Source organism: Arachis hypogaea, chromosome 6, assembly GCF_003086295.3.
Source record: "Arachis hypogaea cultivar Tifrunner chromosome 6, arahy.Tifrunner.gnm2.J5K5, whole genome shotgun sequence".
NCBI classification, from domain to species: domain Eukaryota; kingdom Viridiplantae; phylum Streptophyta; class Magnoliopsida; order Fabales; family Fabaceae; genus Arachis; species Arachis hypogaea.
In genome coordinates this window covers 1300195-1316888 of record NC_092041.1, presented here as the reverse complement: position 1 = coordinate 1316888, position 16694 = coordinate 1300195, and the positions used below count along the sequence as shown (strand labels likewise).

At 27.0% G+C, this 16694-nt stretch overlaps 2 protein-coding genes and 1 long non-coding RNA gene across 3 annotated transcripts; 2 read left to right on the top strand and 1 right to left on the bottom strand.

Moving 5' to 3' along the window:
* Positions 1-6759: 6759 nt before the first annotated feature.
* On the bottom strand, positions 6760-8220 carry LOC140173396 (uncharacterized). Its single transcript, XR_011862058.1, has 2 exons — positions 7921-8220; positions 6760-7790 (listed from the first exon to the last, which is right to left on the bottom strand). It is a non-coding gene; the product is annotated as an uncharacterized lncRNA (long non-coding RNA).
* Positions 6992-8343, top strand: LOC112695198 (protein LIGHT-DEPENDENT SHORT HYPOCOTYLS 4). Its single transcript, XM_025747452.3, has 2 exons — positions 6992-7257; positions 7565-8343. Exons 1-2 carry the CDS (start codon positions 6992-6994, stop codon positions 7974-7976), a joined length of 678 nt encoding a protein of 225 aa, XP_025603237.1. The 3' UTR covers positions 7977-8343.
* Positions 8344-16028: 7685 nt separating this feature from the next.
* LOC114924175 (uncharacterized) lies at positions 16029-16694 on the top strand. The gene has a single exon (XM_029287765.1). The coding sequence runs from the start codon at positions 16029-16031 to the stop codon at positions 16692-16694; it is 666 nt and encodes a 221-aa protein (XP_029143598.1).

Sequence of the window (16694 nt, the reverse complement as noted above, 5' to 3'; positions counted from 1 at the left end):
TCATAATTTGGAAATAATGGTTTTCTTATTTGCTTTTCATTTTATATGGGTATAATTAAGGCTTTATTATTTGCATTTGAAGGACAAGAATAATATAGCTTATATATATTAGGGAGAGGAACCAATAGCACTATTAAGATGATCATGATGAAGAATATTTTAAACTCGCATAAATAAATGTTATTAAAGGCAGGAGGAGAGTCTAAGATCATACATAGTACGAGATTTTGTCACGTGTAGTGTTAATTTGACAACCATATATAGTATTATTACGAAAATGTTTGATAGTAAAAAAAAATTTAATTACTCTGTTGGTCTTTATAATTTTATAAAATTTTTAATTAGGTTTTTATATTTTTTTTAATTGAGTCTTTGCATTAATTTTTTTTAATTGGATTCTTATACTTTTTTTCTTTTTATTTAGGTCTCTATTCCAATTTTTTTTTTTTTTTAGTTGTGTTCCTATAAAATTAAGCCAATTACTACTAAGAAGGATTTAATTAAAAAAAAATTTAGTGTAGGGACTCAATTAAAAAAAAAAGTATAGAAACCTAATTAAAAATTTCACAAAACTATAGGAGCAATAGAATAATTAAACCTAAAAAAATTAACAAAAATTATTTAATATTTATTAATTATCTAACTTGTCTTATTTAACATTTATCAATTGTCATGACAATTAATAAATGTTAAATAAGGTAAGTTCTAACTTTTTTTTGTCTTCATAACATTACCGTATTTCTAATAAGTAATAATTATTAGATGTATTTTTTTATTTATGCTTTATATTTAAATCAATATTAATCAATTATTATTTTTAAAATTTTATTCACCAAAAATATTGGCACTCTAGCATATTAGTTTCTATCAGCTTAACCATTAAAATGTCTCTAAAATATTTTGGCACCAATAAACTTGTATATAAATTTAACAAGTTATTAGCCCTGCTATTTGTTTGGTTTGTTAATTGTTATGATCGATACACCTGTGCACTGAGACACTAATAAAATGATATTGGCTTGAATAAAACATTCAAGTAAAAAAGAACAAACAGTCCATTTTTATTAAAAAAGAAAAAAAAATCAATGGAAGAGATTGATGAAAGGGATACCTACATGAACTCTCTATTAGCACGTTAGGGTTCAATCTTACTATAATATAATAAACACAGTGCAGTAATGTTATATATATATATATATATATTGTGCCCAATTTTGATATCAGCAGGTTCTATATATGGTGGTAGATTATATATAGCTATGGTAAGAATAATGATACCAATATCTATAATAGCGTTAGGAAATAGCTAGGGCGTTAAATAGTCAAATGTCGGTAATTTTATAATTGTTACTGTAAATGATAGAGTTGATGATCTGATAAGGATTTAATTTAATATTAATAACTGAACTGTAAATGAGTTTTTATTTGAAAAGAAAAAATAAAATACTACTATATACACTAAAAATTAGGCATTTTATATTTGTTTATACTTATATATATTGATTTATGTATTTTTATAATTAAATAGTTAATCACCAGAATAATTTAATTTATTTTCAGTAATATAAAAAGATTATTTTATATGCCAAATATGTATTTTTATATAAAGAGATTGTGTTTGTAAATAATTTTTAGTAAATATGAGTGATGATTGATTTCATGCTTGTTAGGTGTTATTAAATTAATAAAAAAATAAAAAATATTTTTTTAAAAAAACTACAATTTACATATTTTTTAAAAGATTTTTTTCTAAAACAATTTTTTTACGTAATAAATAAATAAAAGAATACTTTTATATTATTACTCAAACATAATTAATAAATAAAAAAATTATATGAAATATTCAAACATAATCTTATTTTTATTTTTTTATAAAATTTTTTAAAAAAGACAACTTAAAAAAAATTTTAGAATTCTTCAAATATGAGATTTAAGATGATTATTAACGGTATCATAAAGTTTAAGTTGAAATCAAAGTTCATCCCAATAATTTTATTGTTTAGATTTAAGAAATTCTTGTTAGATTTATTGAATTCTTACAAAGAGTATCCATCATGAAATTCAGAAAATCCAAGCTAAGTCATATCTAATGATTAATAGTTTAATACCAAAATCTCCGTTTGCAAAAAGTATATTATAGGATTGAATTTAGAATTCAATAGCCTAAGATCAATGTCGGCGTGTTAAAGTGCGAGACAAATCTCATGGCCAAATTAAATAAATCCCTGTAAATCACATTCAAACTGTATAGAGAATCATGCATAGTAACATAGTCACTAAATTCACGGCCATTTTTTTAAATATTATATGGAAGTGTTTAGAAAACATGTTACTTATCTTTAAATAATTTAGAAGGAATAATATAGTAATTATTTTTTTCTATTTTTTAAATAAAAAACTCGTTTATTTATAAAAATATATAATTTGTAATGTTTTTATTGATCTACACTTTATTATATATCTCATTACACTATAAACAAAATAATATTATATACTGTAAATAAGATAAGGACGTTATACACCACGTGTGTAAATATCCTATGATCATATTATTTTATTGTATCTTATTTTTTTACAATATAAACGAAATATATACAATGTTATTTTATTTATACGATAAACAAAATAGATAATAGAGTGTAAATTAATAAAAACATTATAAATTATATATTTATGTAAATAATTGTTTTTATTTATTTAAAAAAATAAAAATAGTTTTGATACGATTAGCTAATTTCTTAAGTTAAACTAAATAAAATAATTGAACCATCAGAGAGGTGATATGAAAGACAACGACTTTTCAACAATTAGGGGGAAGAAAAGTCTAGGACTAATTAGCGAGTTATTACAATAAAAAAGAGGATTAAATAAATTTTAAACTTTAAATAGTATTGATGAGAGCATTAAATTTTGATCAATATACATATCAATGTATGCGTAATATTCTTATGTGTGATGCAAAATTATTGGTCTTGATGAGATTTCTTGGTTGATTTTCCTTCTTTGAGGAACTACAAATACAAGAATAAGATGAACTTTATTCAATGAAATTTGTCCATCTTCAAACATTAATGAATACCGATTAATTTAAATAAATTAGTTTGTTGATTGCATACTATAGAGCCACAGAATCAACCTCATGAAAGTATGCCTTTAAAAAAAAACTAATAGAAAAAAGCTTAACTTGTTAATATAAATATTTTAAAATGAAAATAAAAATATAAAATATAGATTAAAATTAAATATAAAGAAAATTAATTTTTTATTTAATTTTTTGATATAACAAAAAAAACTCTTCAATATATAATTTGTTCACATCATAATTTGAGAATTGAATTGAAAAGACTCTTCAATTTTTTATCCGGTTCTCTATGCAATAAGAGAGGGACTCACTCAATCTCTCTTGTCTACGCCATAATTTTATCACGAAATCAAAAAGTGTTTTATCACATCTAATCACTCAATACTACAACTATAATAGCTAAAGAAATATTTATAACTTTTTATTAGGTTAAAATAAAAAATCTAAAACCTATAAATATAAAGTCCAATCTAGTAACTAAATAAACAAAAATAAAAATACATCAAAATAAACTAATAACTTTTAAATAATATTTGATCTTTTCATATCACAAATATTTAAAATACGTATCAATAAAATTTATTAGATATATAGTTATTTATATATTTTTATTTATCAATTTAAATTTTTAAAATAAATAATTTTATAATATATATCAAATTTTTTATAATTAATAAATTTTAAATTTAATTTTTATTGACTAAAAAAATTAGCATAATAAATGAAAAACAAAAAATTTATACAAAATTAATATAACTCCAAAAAAAAATGTTAGATAATATAATTATTTATATATTTTTGTGATAAGTAATTTCATCATAATATTAAACAATCTATCCCAACAAAAAAGTCCACCTCCAATTAGTGAACTTAAATGAAACTTGTGAGACTACTACTTATATTACCATGACTTTAAATTAGCCAACCTCTCAGTTGTCCTTGAGGTAAAAGACTTTTGAAGCCAGCTGGTTTATTTTTGGATTCTTTTTATGAATTTTATTTTTTATTATATTTACAATTTTTTTAAAAAATAACTCAAATATTCGATTTAATTGAAAGTAACCTCTAGTAGAAAAATTAAAAACTACTGATTTTTCTTTTACAGCTTCGATTTAAAGAAGGTGAAAATTCATGTGCAGTTGATTTCACGTGAAGTTGATACCTGAGAGTCGTTAGATGATTTGACTAAAATTTTATCTAACGACTCTTAAATATCAACTTCGCATGAAGTTGACTTCATCTGAGTTTTCACTTTTAAAAAAACTAAGAAGATATATGCTTTAGATCCAAATTTTTTTAAAATAAACTTTATGAAGCTATTTAAAATTTATATATCATAAAATAGTATTTGTCCACGAACAGCCAAACATATCTTATACAGCGTTATTTACTTCAAAGTTTATTAGAAGTTTCACCATGTTGCATGTTGCTTGAGTATGTGTAATCTTAAAATACTTTTTATGAGTGTGTAGTAACTTTCACTTATTTGATTGGTTTTCGAAACTGAAATAAATGAACTCAATTAAGAAATTCATTGAGATTTATTATATAATAGTTATAGTTTCATCAATGTCTATATATATGTCCAATCTTACAAAATCTTACAAACTTTATGCTTTTGACCGTCCTACTTTGAGATATCTGATATTTCAGATTGTTTAAGGAATAAATTACTAATTTAGTCCTCAAAATTTAGATTAAGTTTTAATTTATTTTAATGTTTAAAATATTTTATTTTTTAGTCAAAATTATTTTTTTTCTGATATGTTATTATCTTTTTTCAAGTAAAGATAAAAATCGTAATTATAATAGTTATGATTGGATAAATTTGATAGTAAAAATAACAAGAAAAATAATAATAGAGAAATATCATATTGAAAAAAATAATTTTAACCAAAAAATAAAAATAGAACGGAATAAAATTTTGGGACACAAATAAAGCATTTCATATGTTAAAAGATGAAATTAGAACTTAGGTCAAATATTAAGAAATGAAATACTATTTATTCTTATTTAAAACTAAAAAAATAATAATCTTGATAACTCTAATTCCTCGAGTTAATAATTTTCATATAATTTAATCATACTCTTTTTATTCTAAATGTGATTATACATAATAATTTTTTAGTTTATTTTATGCTTTTTTTTTGCATAATAATAATTGTCATAAAAATTCTGATATCATATTTTAAAATTATTTTTTTCAAAACTTTAAATTATTAAGTCAAAATTATGATTAATTATATCTATAAAATATGTAAAATAATCAATTATATGCTTTTATATATTCCACTCATGTCATTGAAATCTAATTCCAAATCACGTGAATACTTGTTGTTCACTTTCACTATACTTTTCTAATTCATTCAAATATTATTTTTTTTCACACAAAAAAATAGTATCTACTTAATAAATATTTTCAAACAAAAAGTTCATATATGATGCTTAACAAACTTTGCAATTTAGGTTAGGAAAAGTATAGGTAAACAATAAAAATATTAAATAATATAAATAATAGATATATTTGATGTTTATTTTATTAGTGTACAAATTGTTATTTTAATATTAAAATTTAAAAAATTAAATCAAAGATGTAATATATTTTTATTTGATTGATAATTGTTTATATTGTTCAATAAAATTATTGTCTCCTAGCATTTCCATTTAGGTTATTACGAACATAACAAAATTTAGTAAACTTTACATTATGTTCCTTAGCTTTATGTAGAGATAACATGATATTGATGAAGGTGTAATAAGGTTTGTTAGAAGATTTAGTTTTCTTTTTTTATATATATTAATGAAGGGTGTGGAGGAGACAAAACTGGTGTCAGAAATTAAAGTTTTTATCTTTTTAAAGAGAAAGGGCAAAAAAGTTAAATAGGGTAAATGAGATAGATAGGGGCATTCTAGTCAGTGCAGGAAAGGAACTGTCATTCAAGACTACAGCGTCAAGAAACAGAATCATGTTTATGTTTTATATTCCCTCATTTTTACCCCTTCAAACACTTTCTTTTTTTCCTGTCTCCATCCAAACCTACTGTCCACCCTTTTCTTTCTCTATTTTTCTTTCCCTCCAAAGCCCTAAATTTTCTTCTCTTTCTTTACCTATTCATCAAAACAACAACTACAAAAAGGAAGAATATCATTTTTATATGGAACATTAACATGTGATGATGAAAGTTTGAGTTTGCTCCACCCTTTTAAGGAAAAAAACCCAATCCCTTAAGATTTCTTCTCAGAAATCAAAGCTCTTATACTAAATCTAAAAAAAAAAAAAAAAAAAAAGCTACTATATATCAATTCTTTTTTTCTTTCCCTCCTAGTATTGCTCAATAACTTACAAACTGCAAACACCAAAAAGAGGAACAGTCCCTTCACACTCCCATCAATCTCATCACATTCTCAAACATCAATTATATTATCTCTTCTGCTTCATCATTTCCAGGTACATAATACACCACATGCATCATCACTTCTCTCTTCTATCTATTTCTTCTGTTTTTTTTTTTAATTAAAATAATAATAATAATATTATAAGTATATATGTACTATGTAATATCAATCCCTATAATCAGAGATTTTGTTTCATTCTCCTCTCACTTTTTTTTTTATTTGTGTCCTTTGAAGGTTTGTTGTTTTCATTAACAGTAACTTCTGAAAGAAAAAAAAAAAGATTAAAATAATAATAAATAAATAAATAAATTGTATGAGAGAAATGAAATTTAAAGGACTAGTGTGTCCTGTGGTGTCCAAATTATAAGTATTCCTCTCACACACTCTCTTCATCACCATGGCTAGGGAACCCTAACAAAGAAGCAGCAACACCAACAAATTCAACAAAAGAAGAAATTGAAACTCTTGGATCTGAAAACCAAAGCCTGAGATCGAGACAGGTTCTAATCTTCCATGGATTCAATTCAAGAATTTATGGACACGTGTCACTCTGCTGGAAACACCTTCACCACCACCACCACCAACAACAACAACACCAACACCGTGGCTGGAACAAGTGGTAGCTCATCGTCATCGCCGGCGGGTTCAACGACGAGCAGCAGCCGGTACGAGAACCAGAAGCGGCGTGACTGGAACACTTTCGGACAGTACCTGAAGAATCACCGTCCTCCTTTGTCCCTCTCTAGGTGCAGCGGTGCACATGTTCTTGAATTTCTCCGGTATGCAACACAAAACTCGTAATAATAATTAACTCACCATGCATCTCTCTCTCATGTTTTAATTTCCTTCTAAGCTATGATTTGCAATACACTAGAGAATATGTTAATCAAATAAACTCGAGAGTTTATGATAATTTTCAGACCTAAACTTACAAACTCGCAAGAAATTGCGAGTTAATTTCATATCTACTGTGATATTACTTGTTTCAAAAACTTAGATTGACAGAAAGAAAGAGAAGCAGATAAATGATTATATCTCTTTAAGATATTTTAATTTACTTGTTTTCTTTAATGTTTTTGTGGGAAGGTACCTGGACCAATTTGGGAAGACGAAGGTGCACACGCCGATCTGTCCATTCTACGGGCACCCGAACCCGCCGGCGCCATGTCCGTGCCCTCTGAGGCAAGCCTGGGGGAGCCTGGACGCCCTCATCGGCCGGCTCCGTGCGGCTTTCGAAGAGAACGGAGGGAAGCCTGAGGCGAATCCGTTCGGAGCACGCGCCGTGAGGCTCTACCTCCGCGAGGTTCGTGATCTGCAGTCCAAAGCAAGAGGTATCAGCTATGAGAAGAAGAAACGCAAGCGTCCACCGCCACAACAACAACCACAACAACAACAATCCAATATCGGCGTCGGAGTCGGAGTCGGAGTCGGAGTAGTACTACCTCTTCATCATCACATGCCACCACCTCGAGGTGCAAGAACAACTCATCATCAATAAACCAAATAAATAAATAAAATTCTCAATTCTACTCTCTCTCTCTCTTTCTTGATCTTCATCTTTCTCCCCTCGGTCTATATATATATAGGGGAAACTGAATGAACCTTGATGCTTAAAGCTGAATCTGAAATTTGTGAAGACAATGGTTTAATTTAATGTGGTGAATGATATAATATATAATTAGGGTTTGTATTATTATTATTTTGCCTTTTATAATTTTGGTGGAAGGTGCTAGCTGCAATGTGGTATGGTCCATTGTTATGTTAAGTGTGTTTTGTTTCAGAAGCAAAAGTGTAAAGAGGATCTGGGATCTTCATTTTGATATAAAAAAAAAATATATGATAATGCATCATCGTCTTTTAAAGCAGCAACAGTGCGGTACTGCTACTGGTAGTAGTAAGACACACTTACTGATGCTACTATATAATAAGTAGTGGAGACTACTGAAAAAGTTGCTTCCCCTTCTCATCACTCTAACTCAATGTACATCCACATACACCATCATATCTATTTATATATTTAATTTCGGATCTGCAGTCCACTTTATGTGAAGTTGATAATTGAGAGTTGTTAGATAATTTTATTTATTTGACTAAATTTGTATTTAATAGTTCTCAATTGTCAACTTCACATAAATTAATTTTCACCTTAATTTCCGTCTCTTATTTCCAACTGTTCTTTTTCTTTTTCTTTTTTACTTTTCATTTAATTTGTCACCAAAACCCATATCCCATGCCATCATCATCATTATTATTATTATTATTATTATTATTATTATGTGATAATCATGATCTACATATGTATGTCAAACATTATAGACTTGCAGATTCTATGAATAGGGGCCTTTAATTTGATGATCATATATATACTTATCACTTTTGGGATATGATATCCATTTTATTATATGTACATTCTTGAAGTTTTTTGCTTTTGGTGTCTTCATTCTTAATTGAACGGTTTAATAATTTTGGAGATATATATTACTTTGTATAACAAAAACACAGAAAATTAATTTTTAGTTAGTCAATATTAACTAGTTTTTTATTTAATTTTAAATTTTTTTTATTTTTTTAAGAATTTAGGATTTAGGTTTATAATTTAAAATTTAGGATTAAGACTTTATGATTTGAAATTTAAAATCTAAAATAAATATAATAATTTAAAAAAATTATTTATATTGACTGAAAAAATTAGCTCCTTAGTATTATTTTTGTATAATTATCATGTAGAACTGTTAAAATAAATTGATTATATATATATATGTAAATATGATTTTTGTTGATTTTACTAGATGTTATATATGTGTAGTTTCTAATTCTTCTTTTTTTCTATTCACTTCCACTTTTACTGCTTAATGTCCCCTCCAATTGTATTTTTGTGTGGACAATATAGAATTATAGCGCATCCTAAAGCTCAATCATAATGAGTTCTGTTTCAGGTTTCTCTCTCCCATCACCACTAACTGTTGGCAGTTAAATGGGTTCAATTTTAATTTTTTATATACACACACTCTTGATTTATATGTATACTCAGTGGTGCTGTCATTTCAATTGAAGGGAAATAACAAAACAAAGGCAAAACTAGAAATTAATGGCAGACAATGTAATTAATTTCTAATGACCAAATGCCACAAAAGCTTCTATTATCAAGCTTAATTATTTTTACTGTATATGACCCTATATAGTGGCGGAGGCTTCAAAACAATTATTAAGTAGCGTTTGGTAGAGAGATAGAGATGAAAAAATTGAGACTGAGAGACAGAAACTAAGAGATAGAGATTGAAATAAATTTTAGTATTCTATTTGGTGCAAAGTGTGAGACAGAAATTGAAACAAGAATGAAATTCTAGTTTAATTTGTACAAAGGATAAAATTGGAATTAATTAATTGAAATGAAAGTATTTTAGGTATAAAATGTTATTCTAAAAATTTTGGTCCCTTGTATCTTTACTTTTTTGAGATACTGAAATACTGAAATTTGAGGTCAGAGACAGAAATTTTAGTACCAGTCTCTGAACCAACAAACATAATACTGAGTTTCAATTTTCCAATCTCTATCTCAATACTTCAAAACAAACGCTACCTTAATCTTCTTGTAAAGTACCATATGATGTCATTAATTCACTTGCATGTTTTCAAATAATTTCGATAGATCAGAGACCTGTTTAAACTGCTAATAATCACTTCTTGCATTGTGGAAAATAAATTTCTTGAATGAAATGTTGAATTACAGATATAATATAATATTCATGCTTGAGATTTTTGGCTTAGTAATGTTTGAAAACTGGTAAAAATGTTTCCTAACAAATTAGTTGCGGATAAAAATTTAGAAATAACAAAAATATCCTATATAAGATTTTAAAATATGATAAGGGTAGTTCAACATGAAGTAAATAAAGAGACAAATTGATTTCACATCAAGACATTTTTTGTCATATTTTTAATTTTTTGAATGTATTTTTGTTGTTAATTTTTTGGGTATTTTTGTTTGTGTGACTAAATTTGAAAAATAATTTTAGTGATTTACTCGTTTGAAAATTATTGCTGGCCGGATAGAAATATAAAAACAAAATTTAATTTTGATACATTATTAGTATAAAATAATTTTATATATGTATTTAATTACGTAGTATTATATCACTAAAAATAACTATTTTTTTATTGATCGATAAATATATAATTATCCAAAAGAACAGACGTGATTGAATAATTATGTAAAAATTTTATACTATCAATTAATTAAATCTTAAATTCATAAAAATATTAGAAGAATATAAATTAATCTATTTCAAAAAAAGACATATATATAAAAATTCTAAAACTTCAAAACACAAAGTTCAATATACCATTTGGAAAGATAATAATACAAGTAGGTTGTAGAGAGAAGATATATCAAATGGATAGAGATAGAGATGACAATAGGTCTCCATAGGGGCGACCTGTTCCCGTCTCCAGAAATTCTTCCTGTTCCTATCTCATCTCTGTGACGGGTAATGGGGACCTCGTCCCCGCCGGATATTAGGATATCCGTAGATATTCGCGGGATTTAGAAGAATTGAGAAAATAAATAAGAAAAAAATTTTAAAAAGAAAAAAAATCCAGTAAACAACAACAATTTCACAAAAATTTTAGTATTATGATCAAATTTTACAGTAAAAAACTAAGAATCCAAACTCTAATTCCAATTTTACAACAATAGAATCTAACTCTAATCTAAATTTATCAATCAACAAAATCCAAAACCTAAACATAAATCTAAGTTCACATTAATAGAATCAAAACCCTAAATTTAAACCCAGTTCACATAAACAGAATTTAAGCCCTAATTACAGAGTCCCAATTTCGTAACAATTTCATCAATTAAAAATCAAAACATATATTAAAACCAATTTAATCAATTAACAAAAACATCCAACTTATTGCAAGGTAGCCGGCCACAGAGATGAAACACAATCGTCATCGTGTTTGCTGAGCAGAGGTGACATAGAGTCGTGGTGAAAGAGGCGTCATCGACATCGTGGAGTAGAGACGTGGCTGGAGGAAGCTTGTCATCAACGTCGCAGATCTGAGGCTTCGTTGCGAAGCAGAGGTGGAGGCGGCGGTGAAGTTAGCAGCAAGTAGTGAGCAAAGCAGTGAGAGGAAGAGTGAGCGACGATAGCGACAGAGAAAGGTGAGGAAAGTGAACAACGACAGCGACAGAAGAAAGTGAGGGACTGAGAGTGAGAACGCAGAGATTGAGTGAGAGTGTGAAACGACTGTGAGAGAGAGGCTCATATGAGAGAGTGAATTGAGGGAGAGAGAGGTGCAGGAATTATGATTTGAGGGGGTAGGGTTTCAACAAAATTATATATATATATATATATATATATATATATATATATATATATATATATATATATATATATATATAAGGTTATTTTTATAATTTTATAATCACAGATAATAAATGAATATCCATAGGCAGAAATTTTTTTTCTGTCCCCATTCTATTTATTATACGGGTACTCATACCTGCTTCTCACAGAAAAAAATATCCTCTAAACTTATTTTTTGATAGGTAAATTTTTGCAGATATCTACCTCATCAAAATTTTTTACCATTTCTAGATGGAGAGATGGTCATTTAAATGGTGAATAAGAAATTGAATATGATGATGTTAATTTTAACATAATCTATTATTAGCTATTGGCAGACAAACATGTCCCTAAACAAACACGGTTTGGGTCATCCCATTCGGATTGTGTTTATTTTGTCTCAAAAAGGAGAATTGTTTTTTCCCCCAATGAGTTCCCTTCCCTCTACACTCATGAAGAGGCACCTATTATTGTTGTACCTCCATCTGGCCAACCCAGAATCCAATAAGACATTGGATTCATGCACAGTAGTGGACGAATGAGATTAGCAAATTAAAGCTCCTTATTTGAAGTGAGTATTTTAGTGGGGTACATGCATATATATTAATATGTATCACACTCCCACTTCTAGGCATAGAGGCTCTATTCTTTCCTCCAATCATTGTAGGTATGTATTTATATTATTTATATTAAGCACACATTAAAAATTAATATATACTAATTTAATAATTAATTTTTTATTATGTTTAGATTTTAGCTACGAAATCTATATATATGTATATGTATAATTAATAAGGTTTATATGATCAAAGCATTAGCTTTATGACATGATTAATTTGTTGACTAATTGACGATCCCTAAGTTAATTATGTGATTGATATCATGTAATAGGTTCAGTATATAGTAATATAATATCATTTGAGTTTACTTTTAATTAATATATACACACGAAGAGTATAAAATATTTTATTTAATTATTTAATTATATTTATTTTTTTTAAATAATTATTTATATGATTAATATAAAAAATAATTATTTTATTGATATAATATTATATAATTAAATGTATATGTAAAATTATTTTATATTTTTAGTATATCAAAATTAAATTATTATTATTATTATTATTATTATTTTAGAAAATAATTGAGCGTCTGCTAATCATATTAAGAAAGATAAATGAGCTTCTTTTTTACTATATATACACATTTAACCTTTTTTCAAATAATCCTACAGCTTGTTTCGGAGTCACACATATTGAAACAAATTAAAATCTTGAAAGTATAAATGAAAAAAAAAAAAGAATGTGTTGTTTGAAAAATGGGAGACACAAAACAGCGATAACAATTTTGCGCTGTTAGTTTATATAACTCCAATTCTGCTACTTTTGTTTCCATTTGGTCTTTCCATGTTTGTGATTGAAGAATTAATCTCATCATCACAATGATATCTATACAAATATTTTTAACAAAATACAAAATTCTTAATTCAAAACCGCAAATGAAGACACCCCTATACTAAATGATAAAATAAAGTTGTTAACTTTTTTTTTAAAAAAATAACATTAACGGCAATGAGCATTTCTTTTTCAATAAATTAAAAAAATGGAAGTCAATATTACACATTTAACATTATTGCAACCAATATTTAATATATTTAGAAAAAGAATATTCGAAATTCTTAAAACTAAAAATATCTAAAATTAATTAGAATAAATATCTGAAATATAAATTCATCAAAAAATTATTTTTAATGAGTTTTATAATAAATTTATTTGATAATCTCTTATAATATTAATTGAAATTAGCTATTATAATCTTAATTCCTAATATTATTCATAATTTAAAATAATCGCTTTTATATAAATTCACTTTTCTTAGTCGATATCCACTACCTGTATCTAGCTATAAGCCTACCTTAGTCCATTCAAAAGTTTGGCTGCCTGTTAAAATGGTTTATTTAAAATTTCCAATTGATAATAATAAGACTATTGAATAATAAAAGAAGTCTATAACTCTTAAATAGATGAAGAGGTTTCCTAATATTTGACAAAATCTAGGATAGAGTATTTATATGGTAGTTTTAAAATATTAATAATCTTTTGAAGGCCATCAATTTATTTATTATTTTCTTTTTAAGTATAAATTATCAGTAATTTCATAATATTTTGAGTACCAAAATGTAGTGATTTTTATTCTAATAGTAATGATCCGTCCGTACATATGTTCCGTACGATTAAGGTTGTAATGCATGTAAGATTTATGATGAGTGTCTTGCAGAATTTGAGTGATGTATAAATGATAAGGATGAACAATATACTAAAGCCTCTTAATTAATTAGGACAATCATAATACCTATACTCATAAATGAAGTAGTTGAACAACTTTAACTTTTATTTATTTGGTTTTATATTAATAAGTGAGCAGTGTTTTTAACCCCTAATTATGTAATTGTTGTCGAGGTTCGAATCTACCTTGTGTATGCAGTAATTTATTAGTCAATGATAGACTTTTAAATAAAGTTCCAATCCGCGATGAATTAATCTTTGGCCTGTCGAGTTGAGGAGTACCGTGAACAAAAAAAAATTATGTAACTGTTGTTATCTTTTAATAATTATTCTAAAAAATAACTTAAGATATGCAGTCTTGTACTACTCGAAATTTAAATTTTTAACATTTATTTAAATAAATAAATAAATTAATTATTCAACTATTCTAAATTGGTTATACTCTACTACTGTATATAAGGTTAAAACTAATTAGTAACTGGAATTTATTTAAGAATTAGTTTGACCATAAGCAACCTTAGCTTGTAATTACTCTACATTTAAACATTCTGACTTGGTGGTGAATCTCGACTAATCTCTCACCTTAATTATTATTAGTGGGTTATCCCCTTTCATTATATTATTTCTAAGTATGTAAATTGTAAAATAATTTGTTACCAATTTGCAAATGTAATTTTTTTTCTCACTAGCACGATTTAATTTTAGCTAAGCTAATAATTTTTTAAATGGATTTTTTTTAAAAAAAAAAGTGAAGATAGGCGAAAAATAAATATTGTAATTAAAATTTTCAATAGAATGTATATTATTGTATAACGGCATTGTTACACGCTTACACTTATAATTATTTTTGTAAAACAGACTAACCAAAGTTAAATTACTAATTGGTCCAACAAAATTTACCTAAAAGAAAACACATGTGATTTACATTTTTTTTCCTTTCTACTACTATATATTTAATTTTTATTAACATTTAAAAAAATATTACCAAATCATATTAAAATATTTCTTAAAATATTACTTATATATATTAATAATATTTTTACAAATATTAAATATACTCTATGTTATTAAAGAGTTTATTAACATTCTTCTAAAAATTTAATAACATTTAGTAAAAATATTACAAAAGATATTCCATAATAATATTTTGAAAAATATTACAATAGACTATTCATGTAACACTTAAAGAAATGTTATAATAAATATTTTTTGTAACACTTAGAAAAATATTACCATAGATAATTTTTGTAACACTTAAAAAATATTATCACAAATATTTTTTATAACATTTAAAAAAATATTATCATGGATATTTTTTGTAATACTTAAAAAAATGTTACTATAAATATTTTTTAATTTGTAACACTTAAAAAATATTACAATAGATCTATAGCAATACTCTAATAAATATTACAAAAGATCTTTGTTAACAATATTAGAAAAGTATTATCATTAATTTAAATGCACAAAATATTATATATACTCACTTTACAAATTAAATCCTAGATATATAACTTGGATGATTTTTATATACATAAGCATACCCGACTACAATTAAAAAACCGATCAAAACAGAATTGCAAAATGAAAAGCGTGATACATAAATGATTGAGATACTCAATTATCCATAAAAATATATAGAAGATAATTATTTTTTTGCACACTTCAGTATTGTCTTGGTAGGTATTCAATGGTATCCCAGACTTTGCTTTCTTGCTTGCACTTGCAACAGACTGGAACAACCGATGCATTAAGGTTCAACGGTTCATTGGTAAGGAAAATGATAATCCGGCCATGTGTGACTGGTTTGACATCATGCGGACTGAGAATTCGGCCATGTGTGATTGGGCCAACCGGATGGAGTATGACAAGTGAACCCAACACGAGGATAGCGGTCGACAGTTCGGGCACATGACGACCAACATTAGTGAATGTGTGAATTTCATATTAAAGGAAACTCGCAACCTCCCGGTCACTTCGTTGGTTAAGTCTACTTACGGGAGGCTTGCTGAGCTATTCGTGGTCCGCGGACAGACAGCAGAGGCACAACTTGGATCTGGGCATGAATTTTGTCAGGCGTTGGTGAAGGCTACTGATCGGAACATAAGAGACTCAAGGTGCTTCACTGTCACGTTATACAACAGGCACCAATCAGAGTACATGGTGGCTGAGACGACACCAACCAGAAACTTCTCTCTAGGAAGCTATCGAGTTTCCCTTAAGGATCACTCATGCGACTGTGGGCACTTTCAGGCTTTCCATTACCCATGTTGTCATGCCATTGCATGTTGCGCCCATTCGCACCTGAATTGGGCGTCATATGTTCACGAGGTGTATCGTATGAGTGAGGTGTTCAACGTTTACAAGAATGGGTTTGTTCCGTCTATCCCAGAAGGCATATGGTCCCCATATGCTGGACCCATTCCTGATCGTAACATGAGGCGTGCAAGGGAATGTCGTCCGAAAGCAACCAGGATCTGCGGTAGCATGGATCAGTCTGTTAAAAACCAGCCGAAGCGTTGTGGCCTCTGCCGTCAATCTCATCATATGCGGAGGAACTGTGACCAGCGAAGATAG

Coding starts and splice junctions, on each gene's coding strand:
- LOC114924175 (XM_029287765.1), top strand. CDS start 16,029: ATGACGACCAACATTAGTGAATGTGTGAATTTCATATTAAAGGAAACT.
- LOC112695198 (XM_025747452.3), top strand. CDS start 6,992: ATGGATTCAATTCAAGAATTTATGGACACGTGTCACTCTGCTGGAAAC. Junction 7,258..7,564: donor CATGTTCTTGAATTTCTCCG/GTATGCAACACA, acceptor TTTTGTGGGAAG/GTACCTGGACCAATTTGGGA.